This window comes from Prinia subflava, chromosome Z, assembly GCF_021018805.1.
Source record: "Prinia subflava isolate CZ2003 ecotype Zambia chromosome Z, Cam_Psub_1.2, whole genome shotgun sequence".
Lineage (NCBI taxonomy): Eukaryota > Metazoa > Chordata > Aves > Passeriformes > Cisticolidae > Prinia > Prinia subflava.
The window spans coordinates 48,119,243-48,142,932 of NC_086283.1; the positions used below are offsets into that span (position 1 = coordinate 48,119,243).

Below are 23,690 nucleotides of genomic sequence, written 5' to 3' on the forward strand. Positions count from 1 at the left end.
CTACATCAGTACCACTGTTTCTTTATGCAAACTCATTTTATGGTATATACCCATACAGCACCAGAACCATTTAATTGGAGGAACTGCTATATGACTGTCTTTGTGGGCTGTTTTGTTCTCTTGTGTCATAACATCAGAAAAAGTTGGTTTCTTTTTTTAAAATATCTGCCAGCAGGGAACAAACAGTACAAAGGAAGTACAAACACTGCAGATCACATCAAGGGTGTGAACAGGCACGATAGATAAAAATTCATATCATCCTAAGTACACTCATAACTGTGTGTGCCAAAGAATTGCCTTTGCTGGTTTTCAAATCACTGACGTTGATATTGTTTACTCTTGAGCCATTGTTTTTATGTCTTTATTTCCTCTTCATCTTGGGTTCTGTTTTGTCTGTATGCTATCTTACTAATGATTCACTCTGAGCAACCAACCACATCACTTAACTCATTTCAAACAGACAGTGAAGCTATTTGATTCAGATATTTTGAGGTCCTCTCCCAGCAGTGTTGCAGGTGTAAGTGGTGAACATGTGTAAAAATATAAAAGAGAAAATATCTTTTTGAGTCGTTAGTTTGTTGACATTGGAAAGGTCGTTAGGTCAGACTAGTATGTTCAGGTTGTCTGAGTAATGGCTGTGACTTTTCAGGGTCTGTAAGAAGGAAAGTGGTAGATTACTGCAACACAGAGCTGCTTGGAAAGTATCCAGTAAAAACTTGAATCTCTTCCAGGAAAATAGGCTTTGAATGTGCTGACTATAACAAGAGAGCATTCAAAGCTAATTTGTTAGTTGATTTGTTATCACATTTTACTTAAAAGTTGATCTCTTAAGATGTGTTGGGAAAAGAAGTAAGCTAAGTATCAACATCTAGAATGGTGGTTCTAAAAATTAGTGTTACTCAGATAAAAATGTTCGGCAAATCCTTTTTACCTATTTGTGTAGATGTGACTTCGGAGTTGTTTTATTCCTTACCCTAGACGGCCTAGAAGAATACACAGAAAAGAAGATACCATTAGTAGCAGCCAGATGTTATCTTTATTTGACATTGTGTTAATGTGTTTTGAAAGCTTTACTTCAGTTTTTACTACTCAGCTGATTTAAATTATCGTCTTCCCAAACTTATTACTGAAAAGAATGCCATCTTCTTTTTTGGCTTCTTTCTGATTGCTGTGTTTACCCTGTGCTCTTATACTTTGTGTGTGTTGAATGCTCCTTAAAAACATTGCAATCTGTTTTGTAATTCCATAGGGTGTATTTTTTGGTAGCTTAACTGTTGCTGTTTTTATTTTCAAATAATTCTAGAAAATTTATGGCATCATGAAGTCTACCTTTCCAAGTTTTCACCTATTATGCATGAATGTGGAGGATGTATGCTTGACTTCATGCATACTGTAGTCAACTGTGATGGGATTGTCTGAAGTTAACCACATGCTAAGAGTTCATAAATAACATGACCAAAGATAACAAATTAAAGACAAGATGGAGAAGAGGAAGAGAAGGCATTACAGCAACTTCAAAAAAAATTATGTGGTTGCTCAGTTGGTTCATTTTCAGGCTTTTCTTGCAAGTTTTTAAATTGTGTCTTTTTGATTTTGATTTAAATTCATGCTACAAGCAGAAACAGGTATGAACTTTCTTCCAGTTGGAATATTTCTTTGTGTGGGGAGTAACTATCAGTTGTCTTACTTCTCCATAACTTTGGCATTTTGATGACTAGAGGAGATCATCTCTTCTATCACTTCATAGCACTACTCTAATGCCCAGTGAGCTAAGGAATTGCCCATTTTTATATAACTTTCCATTTTAAAAGTACCTGCATGTAGGCCACCTGATGCTCACGAGTGACGCCCATAAGCAATGGAAAAACAAAGTCAAGCTGTCATTTTGTGGGTATTTGAATACAGTAATATTGTTGAAAAGTTTGGAAATGGCAGACAGAAATGTCGCTTTGTCTTTACCTTCTTGACTAAGCCTATTAGCAAACAGCACTAATTATGTGATTATATCCTTTTATTTCCTTTTCCGCTTCTATATTTTGAGAGCAAAAGTCTACCCAGTGTTTCATTTGTTTGCTTCCTTTCTGGTTTTGGACCACTACCTCATTTTTGGTGTTCAGCATTGCTCCTTGTATTGGAGAGAGATCATAGTCTTTCCTATACCAATGCAGTCCTTACTCCACGACCCTCCTTCTGGTGTTGAAATTTTACTCCTACCCAATCTAATAGCATGCAACAGTATTATCCTTGTGTGGCACAGGCATGTGGAGCTATGCTGGACTTCTGTTAGCTTTATTTAACAGTCTAGTTTTCATACCAAAGCATTTTCTTTCTGCTGTTACAAGGTGACTTAATGACACTAAAATTCTGCTGTATCAGTGAATGACACTTCGTCACATCTAAGGCCATGTTCTTACCATATTTCAGGTTCCCATTACTTTTAATGGAAGAGCTTGGTCTCTTCAGAAAAGTTCCCTATGGCAGGAAGGCACTGGGTTTGGTTTTTTTAATTCCCCACTCTCTGCAGTTACTTTCAGAGCTCAGCTTGCAGTGGGAACACATCAGTTCTTGGCTGTAAGGGACTGGAACAGCAGCCCAGCTGTTCTGAGTGATCTCAAGCTGCTAGGCTACTACTCTTAAAGACCATATTATGTTTGAGAGTCATTAATGATGTTCAGTACATCCAAGCTTCAGTCCGTGATGTTATCTTGCTGAGCTCTGTAGAGAGAATCTCAACAAAGAGCAGTAAAAAAGGATATTACATTCACAGTGCAATTTTCTTCCAGCTCTTTGGAAACCATCCTATATCAATAGAGGAGGTCATATAATGCAGATTGGGTAGGTCAGTGGGCAGATCTGTATGGAGTGTACAGTAGTGTGCAATGAGTGTTCCTCTTCGGTTGGCAGTGTAATAGTTAACAAGGGGAAAGCTCACTCTTGATATTCTGAGCTCTTCTCAAAGTCTTTGTTTTAAACCACTGGCAGATTCAGACAGAGATCTTCATGTAGTAGTTTATAGCACATTCTCAAATAGGAATAGGAAATTCCTTGTTCAAAACCAGGTAGCAGAACACAGATTATTTTGTTCATCCCTTTTCTTTTGCTCATTCTTATCCTCCCTCCCCAAGCCAGGCACACCAGATTGTTGCAAGGCAGCCCTGTTCAAACCCTGAAGCTAAACAACACACTATTTTCTCTTGCTTTGTTTCATTGTAGTTAATTTAATATTCTGAAGAATGAAGCATACTGTCATAAGAGCATCAAGCAAGCAAAATGGGTTTGATACATTCTACAAGAAGGAACACCCGCTGGAATGACATGGGTTCGCAAGCAGGAAAAGGATTTAGCCTTTCCTTCTCCTGCTTGGAAGAGTGTTCTTTCTGGGTTTTTGGTTGGTTGGTTTTGATTTCGTTGTCTGCCCCTGCCCTCTTTTGTACTTTTGTTCCCCCACAACTTTCTTGTAGATCACTGCCCTCCTTTCTCTGGCACTGCTCTGGATTAGATGATGGGTGCATTACACTGCCAGTCTGATTCCACTGCATGAGGTTTATTTCCAAGCAGAAGAGAAGGATCTGTATTCAGGGTAGGGTGTCAAGGGAGGTATGTGTGCAGTGTGCTTCCAGGGTTAGTTAGTGTGTTGTGACTTGTAGCCTTTTACTTTCAGCTCTCCCTTATGTAAGCAAGGTTTTAAGTCTTTGAAATTTAAAGTGGAATTGTTTTATGCAGAGCAAGTTTCTATTTCTTCTAAAGTTTTGTGAAAAGATATGCAGGTGGGAGAGAACAATCCTAGCAGACTTAGGATTTGACTTATCCTGAGCAACAGCTGCTTGAAAATGAGAAGAAAATTTCAGGGGTAATCTTCCCTGGTTATTCTATGAACAGAAATTAGTCGGATGATTAGTGTATAAGCCTCAGACCTGCTTACAAGCCTTAGATCTGTTTTGGAATATATTTAACTAAACTTTTTCACCAGTTTTTGTTGTTGATTTTTGTTGTTGATTTGTCAGGGATTTTTTTCCCCTGCCTTCCCAATGAATAGCAACAGTCTGTCTACCCGCAATGGTTAATACAGCACAGAGCTTGATGCAGCCCTGGTTGAGGTCAAGCACTCCAATTCGAACCTCTCAAGGGCTTTCTCTATGTGTTGCCAGTGCACTGGTAAAAATGACTTTAAACTCTTGTCAGTGCAGTTACTGGTGCATGCATCACAGTCCCACTCAAATAAACCTGTCACAACACAGAGTCAGCAGCTAGAGAAGAGTACAAGGGCAGGCCTCTAGCTTTTCATTCGAGCATCACTAAACGTGCACAGAGTGCCCAATTATTTCAGCATTATTGAGCAAGCCTACAGGAGGACCTAAGCCTTGCTACATTAGATTTTCTTTAGTAATTTGCTCAAGTACCGCTGAGGACACTTAAAGGGCTTAAAACGGTGGCTGCAACCAGTTTCCTTTTCTGGATTGTTAATTCAGGTTTTCTCTTTCAAATTAACTTTCACTGCATGCTGTGCAGTAGCACTGGGAGAACTGTTTAACACTAATTTTCTCAATTTTCAGCTTTTTTTTTCATTATATAACTGCTTTAACAGTTACATATATTTTGATTAGATGTGTACATGGTACGTTTCTACTAGAAGGAGAAAAACATAATACCTCTGTCAAAAAAATTTTTAAAAATCACCAAAAATTGTATAATTTGTTTGCTTTTTTAATTTTTTAATTTTTGTCATTGTTGTTTTCCAGTTCAGTCTGCGTTTTACCAAATATGTTGTGTCTAAACATCTGGACATTTTTAAGGCACCGGGATGTTTGTGAGCACTGGTATCTTGGATTGATCAGATGCATTGATTGATATGATCAGTCATAGCTGGTGTAGGTGATCAATCAGACAACCCCCAGCTCCCTGAACAAATTCAATATCTGTGTTTTGTTTTTCACAGCAGCAACAACTCCAGGCCCAGCACTTGTCACATGGACATGGTCTTCCCGTGCCGCTCACTCCGCACCCCTCGGGCTTGCAGCCTCCAGCCATCCCACCCATAGGCAGCAGTGCTGGGCTCCTGGCACTCTCCAGTGCACTCGGGGGGCAGTCCCACCTCCCAATTAAGGACGAGAAGAAGCACCATGATAATGATCACCAAAGAGGTAGGTGCTGCCAGAGGGGTGTATGGCTTCGGTTCCCTTCTTTTCTTTTTTTAAATTCTCCTGTTTAAAGCAAGCAAGGGGGAGGGAGGGAGGGGGGAGGAGTTTTCAGAAGAGTTCCTAGCTAGTTCCTTTAGTGTTTATTATCTAGCAGTGGTCAGAAATTGTGTTCAAATGCTAGAAATCCAGTTTTATAAATCTGGCTGTACAGCATTAATAATTAACTGTAGAGAGAAGTTAACATCTGTGCAATTTATTATTTAACAGACATCAGGATTCTTTCTTCAGAGTATGATAAATGTATAATTTTATGTAAACTAACTAGTACTTTTCTCTTTCTCTCTTCCTCCACATGCCCATCCCCTGCCACCATATTTCCCCCTCCTTACGCATGGGGGCTGCTCTGCATGCAGACAGAGACTCCATCAAGGTAGGATTCCATTTCGTAGGTGTAGAAGGTAGCTCGATAGAGCTGTGTGAAGGCTGCATTTATCTGAAGTGTGGCACAGAGTGGTGGAAAAAGTCACAGAACGGAATTGGGTTGTAATGCTTCTGTTGATTGGCAGCGCCCTGCGTAGCCTGTGTCACATTTAGGGGGATGGCTGGTGGCAGAGCAGCTAGGATTGCAAGCAACATGCTGACCAGTGGGTTTACTGGAACAGCATTGAGGCTGTTCTTGGATGGAGAGAAAGGTCTGCCCAGGGTCTCTCTCCAAGCTTTTGAGACAGAAAGAATAAGCCAGTAGTTTTAGGTAATTGGGGGGCTGTAAATTGCAATTCTAATATTTCCTTATAATTAAGTTGAGGAAGGAGAGCTCTGTCGCTCACACGGGGAGATGTAGGACACTGCCTGCAGTCCTATAGGTGGACAGGAGTGAGCTGCCCTTCCCTCTACCCTGATGAACGTGGTACTGAAGCTTGCACAGAGGAATCTGCCTTCCTTTTCCAAGAATTAATTTTCAGGTTTTGAGTGACTCTGCGGCATACCTGTATCCTGTGTAAGGTGGTGTCCATAAGTAGATGCAATAACATACCTTGCAACTTGTATAATTTTGAGCATTCAGTAGTAGATACAAGTATGATTCAGTGACATGTGATGCTTTTCCATACTGATAGCCACCAGAGTCTCTTAGGGACTCCTGGGATTTTTATGCTGCAGATGGAGAGCCCTGTCCTCTTCCTTGATGGGTCTGCTCTCCTAGTTTGCATGGTTTTCAGAAACAAGATCAAGTATTACTAGGTGCTGCTGAGTGTGAAAAGAATTATACACTTATCTTAGAAACAGTGAGACTTTTGACAACCTTATTGAGCACTTAGAAACAGTTTGTCAAGTTTCTAGTGGTGCTTTTCTAATGAAGATATAATACATTCTTGGGCTTGGGGAAGTGATGGAAGAGATGTTCACAGTACGAGTCTGGTGTGCATTAGACAAAATTAGCAGAAACTTTTCAGGCAGATATTACTAGTGTGCCCTTTGTGGTGTTAGGAGAAGCATGGTTCTGAGCACAGGCTTTGCCCCTACCAGAGACCTGTCTGTCCAGGGCTGACACGAGGGCTGACACCTTGGTTCTTTGGCAGCTACAGGTGGGGCCGTGTCCCACAGCCTATCCCAGCACACCCATTCTGCCACTGGCACTCCTGACATGTCCCAGCCAAGCGCGACTGAGCCAATAGTTGTCAGTTTTGCTGTTACACACATGGCTCTGCATAACAACCAGGAGCTGACAGGAACTGTCAGTTTTCACCGAGAGCAGCAGAGGCACTGAAGCTGTCTATCTGCCGACATAAGACCAACAGCGTGTTGGATTTCACTCCATCCTCTTTGTCATGAGGGCTGGAAACTGCTATTACTGCTTTATGTGACGAGGTGGGAGCTCACATTAATGACCCTTTCCCTGGAACACCCACTCTTCACTGTGAACAGATAAGTTTAGTCCATTTTCCTTTTTTCTGCACTCAAACTAACAAATGCAAGTGGGGCAGACACCTAACTGTGAGAGCACAGACCCACATGGTTTTTTGAGTGAGTTTGCTTACCTATACAGTTGGAACCATGATGATTACATTCAAGGAAGTGACTGAGGAGAACTGCTAATATATGCCCTTCACTGTTTTTAAACTATGTATGCCAGTCATGTTTCTGTAACATTTGTGAGGTGTTGAGGGGTTTATGCTGGCATGGATGTTAGGGGGAGCATTTGTACTGAAAAGGCTGATTTTGTCTGGGATTGATTCAGATGTGCTGTTATTCGTACAGCGTCCAGAAGGAAAGAAGGGCATCTACTTTGTGCAGTTTACTTTGAAATGATAAGTAGATGTTTGTCTTGCACAGTGCTCAGGTTGTGAATTGGCTTTCATGTCAGCATTATGGCGTTTACTACCAGCTTTGCAAGGTGAAATAGTTTGCTAATTTCCTTAAATGTTTTCAGCGATGCCCAGAGTAGCAGTTAGTTGCTTGTTCAATCGATCCCTCCTCCCTTAAGTGGTTCCTGGTTAAGAGAGGCTTTTTATGATTATCTGTTGTGTGACTTGAGACAGTTTTTGTCAGCCAGAACCAGCTGGAGTCTATGTGCTTGTATGAAATAATTTATTCATGCAGGATAATGCTCCTTAACATTTAACAGGTAATGAACGTGACATAAATTTCCTTCTTCCTTTTAATTTTTCCCTTTCCTCTTCCAATGTGCAAACAGGCAGGCTCTGGTACTCTAAATAGTAAGTAATTTTTGGCCATCTGTCAAAAGGAAATTTCAATACAAATTTAAATTAATGATGCCTGAAATTTTTTATAGCTCCTCTAAAAGCCTCTAATGTGCAGAAAATTCTGAATCTGCTGGTAGTAATTAGTGTAGCATGTAATGAGGATATGGGCAATGTTATACAGCCCCAGTGTAACGTTTTGATATGGTAGCAAAATTTTGATTTATATAAGGTTGTGCCTAGGTTTAATTGTGAGAGACACTTTAAAGTGTTTTCTTGCTGATATAGATTATTAAGCAGGGTGGATTTTAAAATAGCTCATGAAGTTTAAATTTACGCTTTAGTGTGCAATTCAGATAACAAAGGTACAGCACCCATTTCTACATAGAAAGGAATTTGGCTGAAATGACCCATTTCTTGCCATTACTCACAACACCTTGGATTTGCTGGGCAGCTTTCTTACTGAAACTTGCTGTCTCTGCCTGTGCTGGCCCTGACTCTTCTCTTAGTTTGGGCCAGGGAAAAGGCAGTTTGCATCACTCTACAAAACATGCTGATCCCCCTCAGCACCTCCCCGGAGTGAGTAGTTCACTGCTGAAACTGAGTAGTCACCTTCAGGTAACGTGAGATCGTCCAGGAGCTGTTCCTAAATAATACATCAGCATTAGCACAGCAAGCTCTGTGGAGAAGGGCAGCTTTGGGAGCTCTTTGATTTCTTCTTGGACCCAGTCCTCCAAATTCTTTGCAAAGTTTGAAGTGTGGGAAAATTCTAAACGCAGTAAACTGGGTCATGGGAGTGCTCTTTGTGCAGTGGCAAGGCTGTGGAGCGGACAAAAGGAAGGGAAGGGTGGCATGCGCCAGGGCTGTGCTCAGACTGCAGCCCTGGCTTAAGGGCTCTGAGGGAATATAATGTGTTTAGACAGAAAGACAAACAGTTGTGCAATTAACTGAACAGCTTTTCACAGAGGACTTGGTGTATCTCCTTTTCAAAGCCGTAAAACTTATTTTTTTTAAAGAGGGAAAAAAAAAAAAAAAGGATTTTTTTAAAGTGGTTTCTTCCTTACTAATTGCACTGCACAAGTTATTTTTCCACCTCCTGTGAGAACTCTTGGTGCAGGAGGCATGTCCTTCTTTCCTGCCCTGGTATCATCTCTGGGACAAACATGGCAAAAGTTTCTCTGGTGCCTAACAAAGTTCCTTTTCTAATACATTCCCTTTGGAGAAGCTATGGAAATGTCTTGTGTAAAAAAGCTCCGCCAGACAGAAAGCAGTGTAGTGCTAGCAGTCTCTTCCTATAACTCTCAGTGCAGCAAATGGAATGAAGGAGCTCCCAAATGCTGGCTGGGTTGTGGGCCTGCCAGAGGTAGCTTAGATGTCCCTGAGTAGATTGTTCAAGAACCTCAGAGTCTTCTGGAACATGTGAATTCACGCACAGGATCCAACATGTGTAACTTTTTTACCACTTCTAATGCAGATCTCTTGTTCTTTATGTGACTGTCATGCATTGCCTTTCTTTTGGGGTTGGTTCGTTTGTTTCTTTGGGTTATTTTTTGGTTGTTGGGGTTTTTTTTCTTCATCTGATTTTTTGAATTATTTGGGACAGAGACTATGCCTATAGTAAGAAACCTTGTCAAGGTGATGAAAGCTGTTTACATTTTCATCTGTTTCAGCAGCAACAAGTGCCAATAATTGAAAATTGCAATCTTGTGACAGGAACAAAACAGCTAGTTTGAGATTACTCTGGAGGGAAAAAAAGAATTTTAGAAGAAAAGATCTGAAATGATGCATCAAATTCAGCTTTAGGGTGGATTTCTGACCAACATGCTGGTGAACTGGGAGAAGTCTGTCGGGGCAAATTGAGGTGAATTTAGAAATAAAATTACTTTTGCCTTAATCTGTGTGAAAGCTAATAATTACACATGTGGGCGATTCAGGGAAAGTGGATGGATGTGATTCCACTTTCCATTTACATTTGTGGTAGCAGGTGCTCCAGTGCTTCTCAAGCTGTTAGCCACTATTAAGTATTTAGACCTCTTTTCATTTAGTTTTGAGTAGGCTGCTTAATCCCAAATCTGTGAGTAACCTGATGCTTGGAGGAGTTGTGTGAAGGCACTTCTAGAAAGTACAAGATACTTTAAAATAAAAATACTCCAACATATAAGACTTCTGGATATTACCAGATGTAATTATGTTGCTGACTTGGTTCTTCTGCTGATGGAGGAACACCACATAAGCTGCTGTTACATGTTCTGTGGACTTTGTCCTAGTTGTCAGGTTCTTTTTAAATGGGACTTCCTCTAGAGGCATGAGTGTCCCGCCCAATGTCTCTGCTTTCAGTGTGTATTATACAAGCCAAAAAAATGTGGTTACCTGTTACAAATTTAACAAAATTTGCAGGGTTTGTTTCCTGATCATTTTGTTATTTGGCCAATTAATCACCATTCAGCTAAAAAGCACTTCACAGGCTTGTTAAAATCCAGACATTTCAGACTCATGTTGTGGATTCTTTTTGTACCTTTTGCCATGCAGGAACGAAGCACTGCAAATATTTTGCTTTTGGTTATGAAGCGTTTTAAACAGAGCAGATTTAAACTACAGGGCTCTGCAAGAGCTGTGTTTTTGATGTTTGTGGGTGTTTTGGGAGTAGCATTACCAAATAATAATGAGTAACTTCTGTTGGCTTCTGATACAGTAATTTTTTCAGTATTAATTGATATCTGCCTCTGGGCGTGTAAGCTGTGCCGAATGTAACAGGTGCCCTAATTCCAGAAAATGTGTTGTAATTGTTTGTTTGTGGAACAGATGAATAAATATCTGTGGGGCATAGCTGGTCCTCAGGTGGTGAACGTGAGTGGATTAATGATGTGATTGGGTGAGACATGCTTGTTTGTTGCAGTCTCGTCCAGTAACTATCTGCTGAAGCAGAACAAATACTAATTAGCAAGGTCCTGTTTGTTGTCTCAGTTTATCTTATGGAGCTGATTTTTTGGCACTGCTTTTTTTTCTTAATAACCTTTTCATGGCTAAACTTGTAGTATGTCATTAAATGTAGTTTTTAAAAAGAATTCTGGAACATGAAACTAAACCTCAGGTGTTTATCTCCCTGCTGTGTTTTTTTTCTTTTCTCCCCCCACCCCAACTGAGTTTTAAATTTCTTTCATTCATGCAGTATTGCTTCTTTAGTCTTTTTCAGGAGGTCATGTAGGAAGTTTAATTTAGTGTAGAGTACTCATATTCATATAAAAGTAACAGCATATACTCAGGTATCAAAGAATTAGCTGCTTCTGCCAGTTTTGATGGCTCCACCTCTTTTACCCAGTAGCTTTGTACCTACTTTTTCTATAAATGGTCCACTGTTGTCTTATCTTACATCTTTTTGCATGTTACCACAGGGTGATTCTTTCTTAGTGGTGTGCTCACATTTGGTCAAATTCCCATAGTGTGTCCCACTGTCAAACTTTTATATTGCCACTTGGTGATTTAGAGTAACTCAAATATTCTCTCTGCAGATGCTCTCTTCACCCTGAAGTAAAATACATACATGGGCTGTAATTTCTAACCTGAGCAGTCACGTCTAATTATTTCCATGGCAACAGACTTTGATGTTGATAACACAGGATTATGATTTCACATCATAGAGTAGGAAGAGGAAGTTTGCTGGAATGAGGAGGTGGGTGGAAAGGTCTCCAGTGCAAAGGCTTTGACAATATAATAGCTGGGGAAAAAGAAGCAAAGGGAGGAAATTAATTTGTTTATTCTATCTCATCAAGTTCTCCTCGTTGTAAGCATGCAATTAAAGTCATACTTTGGATGCTGGGATTCATGTCTTACTCTAGTTTACTCATGGTGGATGAGTTGGAATGAAGAACACATTTGCAGGTCAAGTTACATAAATGTTTGTCAATGTAATTGGAAAAAATAACACGTATCAATTCTTGTCAAAAGAGGGACATAGATTAGATTTTTGACTTAGAGATTTTTGTTGGCACTATGATTTTTTTTTGAGCACGTAACATTTTGATTTTGTCTTTAAAACCCTTAGGTCCAAAGTAACTTGAAACATCTCTTATTTTTACATGAATCAATAGATTCCTTGGGCATGCAGATTATCTGCTAAAAGGAGGGAAGAGGTGCACCTTCTGGATTCAGCGATATGTATGACATTCACTGGAAGTTTCTGTCATATGGGTGAAGTCACTGAGTGCTAGTAGTATATTTGTATTTGTATTGCTCTTCTTGTCTCTTTTCTGGCACTGGGAAAGGAGCACATTCCTAGTCCAAGATGATTAGTTTGATTTAGAATAAGTTTAAGGAAATGGGTAGTCTGACTGATGTGCAAGTTGTTATGCAAGATTGTTGAGTGCAACATGAATTACAAAGTTTTAGCTGTGCTTTGAGGGAAGAAGCAATTAGACCTGACAGCAGGAATTGGCCATTGAGGGAAGTCTGCAGGAAAGTTGCACTTCTTCCTGCCTCTCCTTGGTACAGCTCTAATTGAGTTGAATAATTAATTAAATATCTAAAGCTCAATTAGCCTATTTTGCATAGCAATTCAAAAAGTTCTGTCTTTTCTTAAGCGACATTTGGCCTTTTGAAGAACAAAAAAATTGGAAATGCTAATGTTTTTCATCCAACTAAGGGAAGAAAATAAAAATGTCTCCATAGCAACAAAGCTTCTTCCTAGATCATTTCCTAAAATATGCCTGAACCAGAAGCAGATGCCTGATTTAAGAATCTGGCCTTCTTCAATATAAACAAATAACTTACAGGCAGGTGTTGGAAATAATATGGAAATCCTATTAAGGAGCCCTGGGTTCCTGTCAGTCAGGAAGCCCCTGCCACAAAGGGGTTGGTTGTCTGAATAAAGGAGGCAGAGTAAATTCTCGTTAGGCTTTAGCTTTTCCCAGGAAATTATTGTCTCTGCATGCTCTTTCTCCTGCAATTCTGAATGCAAGCCGTTTCTTCCACTGATCCCTTCTGCCACCCTTGCTTTCTCCCTCTCTTCTCCTGCTGGATTAGTGCTTGATGTCAGTGGCGGCTGCTGCTGCTTGGGGTGTTGTGTCATTTGTGATTCTAACCCCTCTTCCCTCCTGCCCCCCCGTCTGCGTCCCTGCCTTGGCTGGTAAGAGGACAGCTAGGGGAGATGCCTGACACTGGCCTGGAGTGAGGTGAGAGAGAGAAGTTCTCTGTGTGAGTTTATAAATTTTGGTAAAGATTTTGGCATGGGTGGTTTGCTGTTGTCATGTATTGGGATTCCAAATAAAAGTGGGGTTTTTCTCATCATGCGTCTAGAAAGCTTCTGGAACGCTCTTGATTCTTTTTAATCTTCTTTTGAAGTTACTGAGAAAATGTGCTTGCCATCACTTATCTATTAATCTAGTAGTACGCTTTAGTTGCATTTGCACTTCCTGATGTCGGTTTTGTCACCAGACTTGGCTGTACTGAGGTCAGCCATAGAGCAGGTTACCTGCCAGCTTACCTGCGGGCTGTGGGTGAAGACTTCAGTGCAGGGCAGCTGGGAGCAGGTGCTGAGGATGTGCTTTCCAGGGTCTCTAGGCTGGAAAAAGAGACGGTGCGTTTGTCTCCTCGCATCTCGTCTCTACATTCCTTGTCATGCCAGACATAGTGGTGGCTCTTAATAACACTCAGAGGGTTAAATGTGGATAAACACAAAACAAGGCTTCTGGAAAGCCTGAAGATTATCATGCAGCATTTCTCGGACTATAGCCCCCGAGACGCACTTCATAAAGCCAATAAAGCGCGCGCTGGTGGTCTCCCGTTGCCCTGGCAACGGACCACAGGGCACCCTGTGTGTGAAATGCATGAACATCTGCGAATTAATCTTTTTTAGTTTGTTCTTTCCTTGGCACCAGTGGAGCTATGCTGGCTGGTAGCAACAGGGCCAGAGCTGGAGGGTACCCCAGGGATGCCCCAAGCTTCTGGCAGAGAGGGTGTAGCCAGGTCCTTCCCCGGCATTGCTTCCCACAGTGAAGGGATTTAAGGAATTCAGCTTGATGTCGCTTTTGCTGGGATGCTGTTAACTTGCTTTTGGATCCGTGGGGACAAGAAATTTAAAGAATATTTTCCTAAGCTTGACATATCATTTGGCTTGTCGGTGTTACATCAGAAAATACTCTAAGAGGAAAATTGAAATAAGCTCTTCTGTCCCTGCGGCTTTTCTACTGGACTTCACCACTCACGTGCTTCGCTCTCACAAGACTGTCAGAGAAACAGACCTTGAGGGGCAGAAAGTCTCACACAAATCCTAAAATGGAGACATGTAGCAAAAAACCGTGACAGCTGACCCAGCAAGAGGCCCAGCTGCAACCGTGCTTAAGAGATGCAAATCCTGGGGACGGTATTTTCCATTGCCTCCTGAAGAAATTATGGAGACCACTGGCGCAGGGGTCATTGAATTCCTGTCAGTTCCCTGGAAAGTGCCTCTCCTCCCTTGCTTTCTGCCACCCTCACCCCTGCTGCAGTGCACCAGGGTACAGGTTTCATGTCTGGCTCCAGAAGCTGTGCTGGCTGCTGGCCCTGACTGCCGGCTGCCAGCTCAGGGCTTGCCCCAGCTCTGGACCAAGTCTCAGGGAGGACTGTAGGGGGAACACTGTGAATGTTGTATCATCAGCAATTGCTGGATGCGATCTGTGTTCTAATGAAGTATTGGAAGTGAAATGCCACTTTAATCTGCTAATTGCGTTAAAAGGACAGCAGATTGCTCTGTATCACTTCTTTTTGATCTACAAACTTATCAAAGAGCACTGAGGAGCTTTTAAGTGAGGTATAGCAGCCAGTCCAGTGCTACTTCTTTGCATACGGCTATTAGCAGGCACAGCTGCACCTCTGTTTTTCTGCCACTCAAGAGGCAGTGAATGCAGCTGTGGGAGTGTTCTTAATGCATAGTTATGAGTAAGTGGAGCGGAGGGGTGGGAGAAGGAAAAGATTCAACATGGGTTGTTCCTTTTTTCATTAACTGGGTGAGCTGTCTATCATAGATTCTCTATACAGAGAAGCTGGCATATTTGAAGCCAATATATTGTTTGAAAGAGGGCATATAGTATTTTCTTTGCTATATTAAACTTGACAGATCAAAATAAACAATAACACTGATTTTGCTGGCAGGGTCCTGCTTTGTCAGACTGGCATGTTCTGCAGAAGTGGGAATATGGGAAAGAGGCCAGGAAAGGTGTCTCCCAATTACAGTGCCCCCTGAAGGGTTTTCTGCAGTTGTGTTTGTGTTTGGCACAGACCACACACAGCATAAAGCTCTTCAGCTATGTCAATGTATTTCTGAGTCCTTTGCTCTTTATTATATTAACAAACTGGGCAGACTGTATAGAAATCACTGGTTGCATTGAGTTGAAAAGCCAGTGCTGACCTAAATAACATGAAGCTTTGCCTTATGATCTTCCAATACCAGGCATTTAGGAAATCATTGTATCTGGCTTGTAATAATTGTACCTATGTGTTTATAATTCTCCTTCTCCGTGACATATTTGTTGAAGCCATATCTGTTGATGTTATATGTCTGTTTCACCTCTACTTTTTTTTTTAAAAATATCAAACTGCAATTTATTTTAGCTCTGTAAGAAATTAATGTTTTGCTTTTCTTCCCTGCTTTGAGAAGTTTTGTGCCATGACCTCCAACTACTATTTTGTGATGAGCCTTGCTGTCCCATACTGCAATTTATGAGAAGAATTCAGTGTCTGAATAATTTAAAAATAATCTCTTTAAAATCAAGTACAGTAAATCTTGTGGTTAGAGAAATCTTGGGGTCAGAGAAACCTTTTTCTGCCATTCCCTTGCACTACAGTATTTTTCTGAGTGCCATGTCAGTATGCATAATTGCCATGAGAGTAGCAAAGGCACCCCACCTTAAGCATAAAGGCATCTGTCCAGGGTCAGTTTGTTGCCCTCAGAAAAAAGCAGTGTGTGCTCACCATCGAGGTAGCCTAAAAGCTCTGTATCACACTGCAGGTGTTTGAAAGCAGTAATTCACCAGACCTGAGGACTCTGGTGTGCTTTATGAAGGTTTTGTGGTTAACAGTGTTACCTTCAGCTGTGGCAAAGGCTGGGGGTGCTGTTTTTTGACGCTTCGTCCTGTTCTGATGGATGAGGAAAAGGAGACACCATCAAAATTTGTGATGTTATCTCTCTTCCCTGTTCTTTCCAGAGTATCTATCATCAGCCTGTTGCTAGTGTATCTAGCGTCAGAGGTTTTTCCCATTTAATCTGTGCAAGTTGCAACTCTTTTGATAGCAGGTATTTTCTGTTGTGCAGTACCTCTCTGTTGTGTCTTTGCTCCCTGTGGACTTTAAGCAATTTTATAAATCCTGCTAATGACTGTAAAAATCCTGATAATACTCATAAACAAACCTAGTGTTGCAAATAGCAATAACCTGATTTTTAATAGTAAATCTAACAGAAATTTCCCACGAAGTAGTGTAGGGCTGTAGTGAGTACTAACAGCTGCGGCGATCACAGCGTGATGGAGCTGCTGCTATTTGGTAGACAAATGTTTCATGATTGTTTTGGACAGAAAGAGGATGAAAACTTTATTTGATAGAAGAAGTCTCTCATGTTGACAACACACAACACCAGAGATTGCTACAGTGCAATCGCTGCAAAGCCATATGTTTTGCAAACAAAATATGTTGCAGGTTCTAATTATAAAAACAAAAATATGTTCTTTAATTTGACATACAGAGAGAATTTCTCTTACTCTTTCTCTAAATCCTAAAACTGCCAGGAATCCTCTCTGGAATACTAGTTACTCAGCGTGTGCAACTGTTACTGTAGATGTCAAAAATAAAATATTCATAAGTGTATTTGATATTGTATTCTGGCTCAAGATACAGTCCAACACTGCACTGTGATGTATATGTAAGTCGGTCCTAGGAAAAACATTCGTTCATATCCAGGGTTGTTCTTGCCAGTAAATGAAAACAAGCACCATTTGTTACCTAATTTGCCCATTTTCTTGAAGTTTGCTAAAAGTTTAGAAATAATATGTTAATGTAATGGAGCGATTGTGACAAAAGCCAACAAAATCAGGGAAGCAGACATCCGGAGGTGGCTGTTTCCCATACTAAAATCGCAATTGAAGTAGAACATGTAGTGCTTAGCACTGGGTTCTATGCAGTCAGACTACACTGTCCTGCTCTTTGAAACTGTAAACATGAACCTATGTGAAACCTCTGGAGAAAGATGAGTGAGCATCTTGCTTGTGTCAGATGAACATGGGGAGCAGTGGAGGAAGACAGAGATATGTAGCAACAAATGCATGTTTCCTCTCTGCATCCACCTAACTACTGTGCTTTTTTTTTTTACCTCACGTCACGTATTCTCTGGAGAGAACTCTTACAATTTGCATGAAAAAAAGGAAGAAAAATTGTATGCAACAGCCTTGATTATGCTGTATAGAGATCAAGCAGCTAGTAAATTGATGCGTGCCTAACACTTGTATGTTAAAAGCTGTGTGTTCTTTATACCAGAAGGAAGGTGTAAGAAGGCGCTAATCCTCTAACATTAATGCTTTTCAAGATCACAGGTTACCATTGCCCTCTTACGTCAGAATGTGCCTTATGTTCCCTTTTCTCCTGTAGGACATCTGGTGGTTCCTTGGAAATATTTGAAGAGCCATCGTTTAGCAGTTTGAAGGGAAAGCCTTGAATAATTCACACAAGAAATGATTAGGCAAGCGCTTGTCTATCTAACTGAATTATTCTGCATGTTTGCTGAAGCAGTTAAGCAGCAGAACAGCATTTTCTTCTCTGGAGGCTTTACAGTGATAGTATTGACCCACCTAGTTATTGGGTTTCAGCCTTTTGTTGACACTGTTGTAAATGAAAGCAGTCTGGACAGGCGCTGAGCAGCTGGGCTGGATAATTGTGAAGGATTCATGCTTGTTGCTGTTACCCTCAGTGTTTGTAGTGGGTTGTTTGCTTTGACTTTGTTGAACTGTTGACAAAAGCATTAGATACAAATGGGAACAAATAAAGTGGTGAGATGCCAGGAGGGCTTGGCAGAAATGGTGGTTTTCATTCCAGCTTAAATGGGGAATGTCGGCACTTGTCTGGATGGGTAAGGAAGGTGCATTCAGCATTTATGTGCTTTTCCCTCCCCTCTGCCTTTCTTTCCTTAGTGCTAAATATGGTTTGGCAAACAGGTGAGTAAAAACAGAGCAGAGGCATTTTCACCATTGCCTTAACTCCTTGGCACTACGTTTTTGAAGCTCTCTGTGCCTGTGAATGTCTTGCTGGGCAAATCCAGTTCCTGAAATGAAAGGATTAAGTATATAAAGGGAAGGGGAGAAAAAAACAAATACAGAGCAAAGGATGGGGGTGTAGAAGGGCTAGAGATGAGAAAAGAGAGGCTTAAATAGAACAGTATACACTAAGTAGTATAGCCAGCAAAATTGAAGTCATTTACTGGAACGCTTTTAATTTGGTTTAAACAAAATACGCTTTTGTATATTCAAATGGGAAGTAGCTCAGCTGTTGTGAAGCCAGAAAATTAATGGTATTTTTAGTGAAATAGCAAACGCATGTCAACAACATAGCTGTGGATGATAATGTTGGCATTTTATTCATGAGGAATTATCAATGCAGGTTACTGGACAACATAGTGTGACTGGAATGATTGAGCACAGGGTGGAAGCAGCTGTCCTTCTGTAAGACAATTTCATTTTACATTTAGTCCTTCAGGAAGAGAAGAAGGAGACAGAAAGAAAGCATTTAAAAAACATGACTGAGTTACCTATCCTCGTGGTTTCTGGGCCCCAGAGAGTATCTTTCTACTTCTCTCTGACTCATAGTTTTCTGGCTGTCCTTCTTTTCAAGTCTGTCTTGAGGGATGGCAGAGAATAGATGCAGAAGAATAGTATCACATTAGGCTATCTTTGCTAAAAAAGCAGTGTTGGCCCTGGAGGAGCTGCAAGTTTGCTCTAGCCATCTCCGGCACTTGAGTTTTGTGTCTGAGTATGGTTTGCTTGGGACCCTTAATGCATCCAAATGTGTTGTGAAATATGGTTATGCTGGCTGATTTTGGAGAAAGTTAGCGTATGATCTGGAAGGTCTTGCCGCTTGGCGGGAGAGACGCTTTGTGTTTGTCATTCTGACTGTAGTGTTCTTGCAGCCATCGACTTCAGGGTGTTGTGCAGGTCATATGGAAAGTGGCAAATAAAGTTCACAGTGGTGAAGACTCCACTGCAGTGAAAGAAGAAGGTGCTGTTCAATATCGTTGTCTGAAGGCTTACAAAGGCATCCCTTGCCTCTGCTGTAACCTGGGTGCCTTCTGGTATCTGAGGTAGCCACAGAGTTTTGGGATACCAAAGCTGTGATATGCAGGTATTTTTTGCCACCTGCCTCCATGGATCTTCAAATTGTCCTGAAATCAAACACCATAGTAGCCAAGTAATCGTGGTATTTGTGGACCCATTTTGAGTAATCATCTTTGAATGTTTTCGTTATTCCCTTTTGTTATGGTTGCCATGTTGTTCCTGCTCTCATCACGATAAGAAAAGAAGGGAAGCACAAAAAGAGATAAGGAAGAAATTGCCTTTTACTGCTGTCACTGCTAAAGTTTTTTGTAACATGCAGGATGTTTGTTGTGTCAAACCATAGCCCTGTTGAAATCAGCAAGAAGTGTTCTGCCCAGATATTAAATACGGTGAGATCAGGCCTGAATTTGTTATTAATCAGACAAATATCAAAACAAAGGGCAGAAGTACCAAGCTATTTCCAGCAAACGTGCTAGGAGTGGGGTTACTGTACATATCAGTTTGTGCATGATGAATCCCCAATTCTTTTCTCTTTGAAAAATACACATAACAATTCTAAAGGGAGCTAACAGTATTATGATAGCAAATTTCAACCTTGGTTGAAGGTAAAATGGGGACTTTTTGAAATGCAGGGACTTAAAGCCCAATCAAAACAAATATATTTCATAATCACAGTGAAAGTGAAATACTGTGTTTGAACAGCATTTGGGAAACCCAGTTTTGGATCAACTTAATTGTGTGAGAATTCAGGAAAACTAACTTGTGAACGTTCTGAGGCATTGCCTTACTTTTTAGGCAGGCTTGGATAGTTCTGTGTTTTCATGTGAAATGTACTTTTCCCTGTACTTAGTTGCACAGAGTTACTAGCTCATTAGGGTAATCTGCTTTGCCTGCAGAAGGGCCTCAAATTTTGGTTTACCTGGAGTTTCAGAGAGCTGAGACCAGGTAGCAGGAGAGTGCTTCTGGAATGAATTTGCATTGAAGTAACAGTTCTTTTGAATGAAGCAAGGAAGGAGAGAACTGGTGTACTACACAGGCTGAGACTGAATTGGCACTCAAGTCACAAAGTGATTATGCATTGTGGGGCAACATTTTTTTGCACTGTCTGGTGTCAGATGGTATGCAACTGGAGTTCTAAGCTGGCCAGTTAGGAAGAGGAGTGGATATGGGAAAGAACATTCAGTAATAGGAAACAGTAAAATAAGACAGAAGTAACAGTATAGCAGATAGATGAAGCCCTAGGTCAGTGGTGCACATCCTTCAGCTACAGAAGCCAGGCTTTACTGGCAGCTTGCCATGAACTGGTGGGCTACACCTATTTTGCATATAATTTATATTGGATTTTAATCAGATCATGTTTGTTTTTCATACTTATGTAGTGCTTTGAGTGCAAATAGTGCCTAGCAAAAAGCAATAAAAGACATTGTACGTGCTAGGTTATAATAAAAGAAGTGATGGTGGAAAGACTGGCTTTGCATTTCAGCAGAAATCTGCAGAAGAAAGGGAGGTTCATCTGACATCTGTCTGTCTTTGAGAAGGTCTTACTCATTCTGAAGTACAGGTTTGAGTTTATTAGGTAGCTGCAGGCTTGGCTTTGTACACATCTTGAATACATAAGGTTAATTTGAGAAAAAATAATTTTAAAGACAAACTTGCAGATAGAACATTTCATGATTAATTCTGTTACCCATGGGTAATTCAAAAAACAACAGCATTAACCATCAGTAGCATTTTTTCTTGGAACTGTGTTCAGAGTATTCAGTTGCATCTCAGATGTAGTGGCTTTAGGTTCTCATAGTTTTGCTGATGGATTTTACATACAATGCAGAAATGTTTCCTCTTTTACATTTCTCATGTGTGTCTCATACAGATTTATGCAAACTAAGAATTGGCTAAAGTTCTATGTTTGTATAGTTTCTGGAGCTTAGTACAGGTATTCTGTTACAGTAATTGTATTGTTCTAATCTTCTAGTTGTGTTTTTACTGATACAAGGAATACTGATTATTCCTTCCTAATTTTTAAATTTCAGTCTAGCATATGTAATAGATCCATTTTGGTGATGCCAGAGTACCTCCTAATCTTCAGTCCATGAGTCCTCACAACAATCCTGTAAGGGAAAGAAACGTTCTAGACTTCTGAAATTATCCTGCTTTTATAGATAATGAACTGAGGCATGAAGAAGCTTAATTGACTTCATGTGATCAGACAAAAGAGCAGACTACTAAACCTACATTCCCAAAATATTAACAGTTTTCCAGCCTCCCCGCTTTAAGTTTTTAGCTCAAGCAACAATGTTACTTTGTGATCCATCTAGACCTGATTCTTCCTTTTAAAACTTGACAGTGGTTTTCAGTCCCATTCTGGGGAATTACATGGATACTTCTAGTTTGACCACTCAGTCCTTTCTCTGCATGTTTTTGTAGAAGACATGCTTTGGTTGAGATTTCATCCTTCTTTCAGGCTAAATTACATTGCTCTTGTGTTTCTGTGGCTCCTTCCACACCAGGCTGTTGGACACAGGACCAAAAGGGATACTAAGTATGAAACAAAACTGGGAGGAGCTGTTGACTCTCCTGAGGGCAGGGAGGCCCTGCAGAGAGACCTCAACAAACCACAGGACTGGGCAATCACCAACCATACGAAGTTCAACAAGATAAGGTGCTGGATCCTGCACCTGGGGTGGGGCACCCCTGGATGTATGGACAGACTGGGGAATGAGATGCTGGGAAGCAGGGCCATGGAAAGGGACCTGGGGGTCCTGGTCAGTGGCAAGCTGAACATGAGTCAGCAGTGCCCTGGCAGCCAGGAGGGATAACCCTGTCCTGGGGGGCATCAGGCACAGCAGCACAGCCAGGCAAGGGAGGGCATTGTCCTGCTCTGCTCTGGGGCAGCCTCACCTCCAGTGCTGGGGACTGGTTTGGGTGCCACAGTATGAGAATGACAATAAACTGTTAAAGAAGCTTTTAAAGGAGGCCAATGAGGATGGTGAAGGGCCTTTGAGGGGAAGCTGTTTGAGGAGTGGCTGAGGTCACTTGGCCTGTTCAGCCTGGAGGAGACAGAGGACAGAGCTCATTGCAGTTACAACTTCCTTGTGAGAGGAAGAGGAGAGGCAGGCACTGATCTGTTAACTTTCATGACCAGTGACATGACCTGAGGGAATGGCCTGAAGCTGTGACAGGGGAGGTTTACGTTGACTGTTAGAAAGAGGTTCTTCTCCCAGTGGGAGCTGTTCCAGTTGGGAGCTGGAACAGCTTTCCAGGAAAGTCACAGCAGCAGGCTGACAGAGTTCAAGAAGCATTTAGACAGTGCTCTCAGACACAAAGTGTGACTCTTGAGGATGTCCTGTGCAGGACCAGGAGTTGAAGGAGTTGACCGATGATCCTTGTGGGTGCCTTCCAACTTTGCATATTCTGTGATTCTGTGATATGTAGCAGAATTGGCAGAAGCCACAGCACTGTTGAGAGAGTCGTGGCAGGGGAGTTTGTGTTTGATTGTGTTGCTCACCCTGGGCTAACCAGCTGTCACACAGCATAAATACACCATGCCACAAAGCACAGTGCCAAAGCCCTGAGGTTAGTGTTAGCCCACTTTAGGGCACACCACCCACCAGCAGCAGTGACTCTAGGCATCCCAGCACTGTGCTTGAACTTTCCTCATTGTGTTACTTCCAACCCAGTGCCACACAGGCAAGGCTCTGCCACTTTCTGTATGTAGAACAAGATTGTTCAGACACAGATAAGGATTTTAGGCACAGTGCTCCAGTGACTGTTAGCCAGGTACCAAACAAGGGCTGCTGCACAGCTAGAAGACTCTTCCAGACTTCCTGCAAGGCTGCTACAGGGAGCATCCCTAGAGGTGGATGTAGGAATGTGATTTTTGTCAGCAGTGAAAGTGCCCAGTGGGGAGAGCATGCAGGCAGGGAAGAAGGATTTCTGTATGTGGGCTGGAGCTTTGGTTACAATCATACTTGCTCTGAAAGAGTTTGTTACACTTTCTTACTGTAAGGGCTCCATCTGGTGCTCTAGGTGTCTTTAAATGAAAATTTGCATTGCTGTCAGAACTAAAGGCTGTGCACAGTGAACATTCTGATGGTCTTATCTGTCACAACAAATAATGAAAGTTTGTCCTGCACTCAAACCCTGTAATATAAAAGGGACAAGGAAAGGTAGTGAGATAAAGGCGGACAGACTGGATAGGTTCAGAATCTGTCCCCATGTTAGCAGGAAACAGCAGTGAAGACCCTTTAAAATTCAAGATTTTCTATCTTAAAACAGGACATAGCTCATTACTGAAAGTAAGCAAGGTAGCAGTGCAAGGAAACTCAAGCAGCCCAGATGCTGGTCAGTAAATGGTGGTGTGACTTCCAACTCACTCTGAAGTTCTGGCTAAAGGCAAGTGCTCTGTGTACTCAATGGAAAGCCCTAGTCTTCAAATTTGAAGATGATGTGTGCAGAGATCATCATTGTAGTCAAGCCTTGCATTAGGAAACACTTTGCTAGCTATTCTGACTAGTACTTTGAAAAAGAACAATCTTGGGAACCTGTTAGAGAGAAGAAATGCACTGACA

General features: G+C 41.3%; 1 protein-coding gene across 2 annotated transcripts in view; it reads left to right on the forward strand.

The window, feature by feature from the left end:
- The window catches only part of LOC134563900 (transducin-like enhancer protein 4), a 98,152-nt gene that overhangs the window by 49,720 nt on the left and 24,742 nt on the right, over window positions 1-23,690 (forward strand). Inside the window, exons 7-8 of one of the 2 annotated variants that reach the window (XM_063422314.1) lie at window positions 4,937-5,141; window positions 5,552-5,568. In XM_063422314.1, coding sequence (XP_063278384.1) covers window positions 4,937-5,141; window positions 5,552-5,568 — 222 coding nt within the window. The remainder of the gene's footprint in view (window positions 1-4,936; window positions 5,142-5,551; window positions 5,569-23,690) is intronic. The other variant, XM_063422315.1, reaches the window with a different exon arrangement.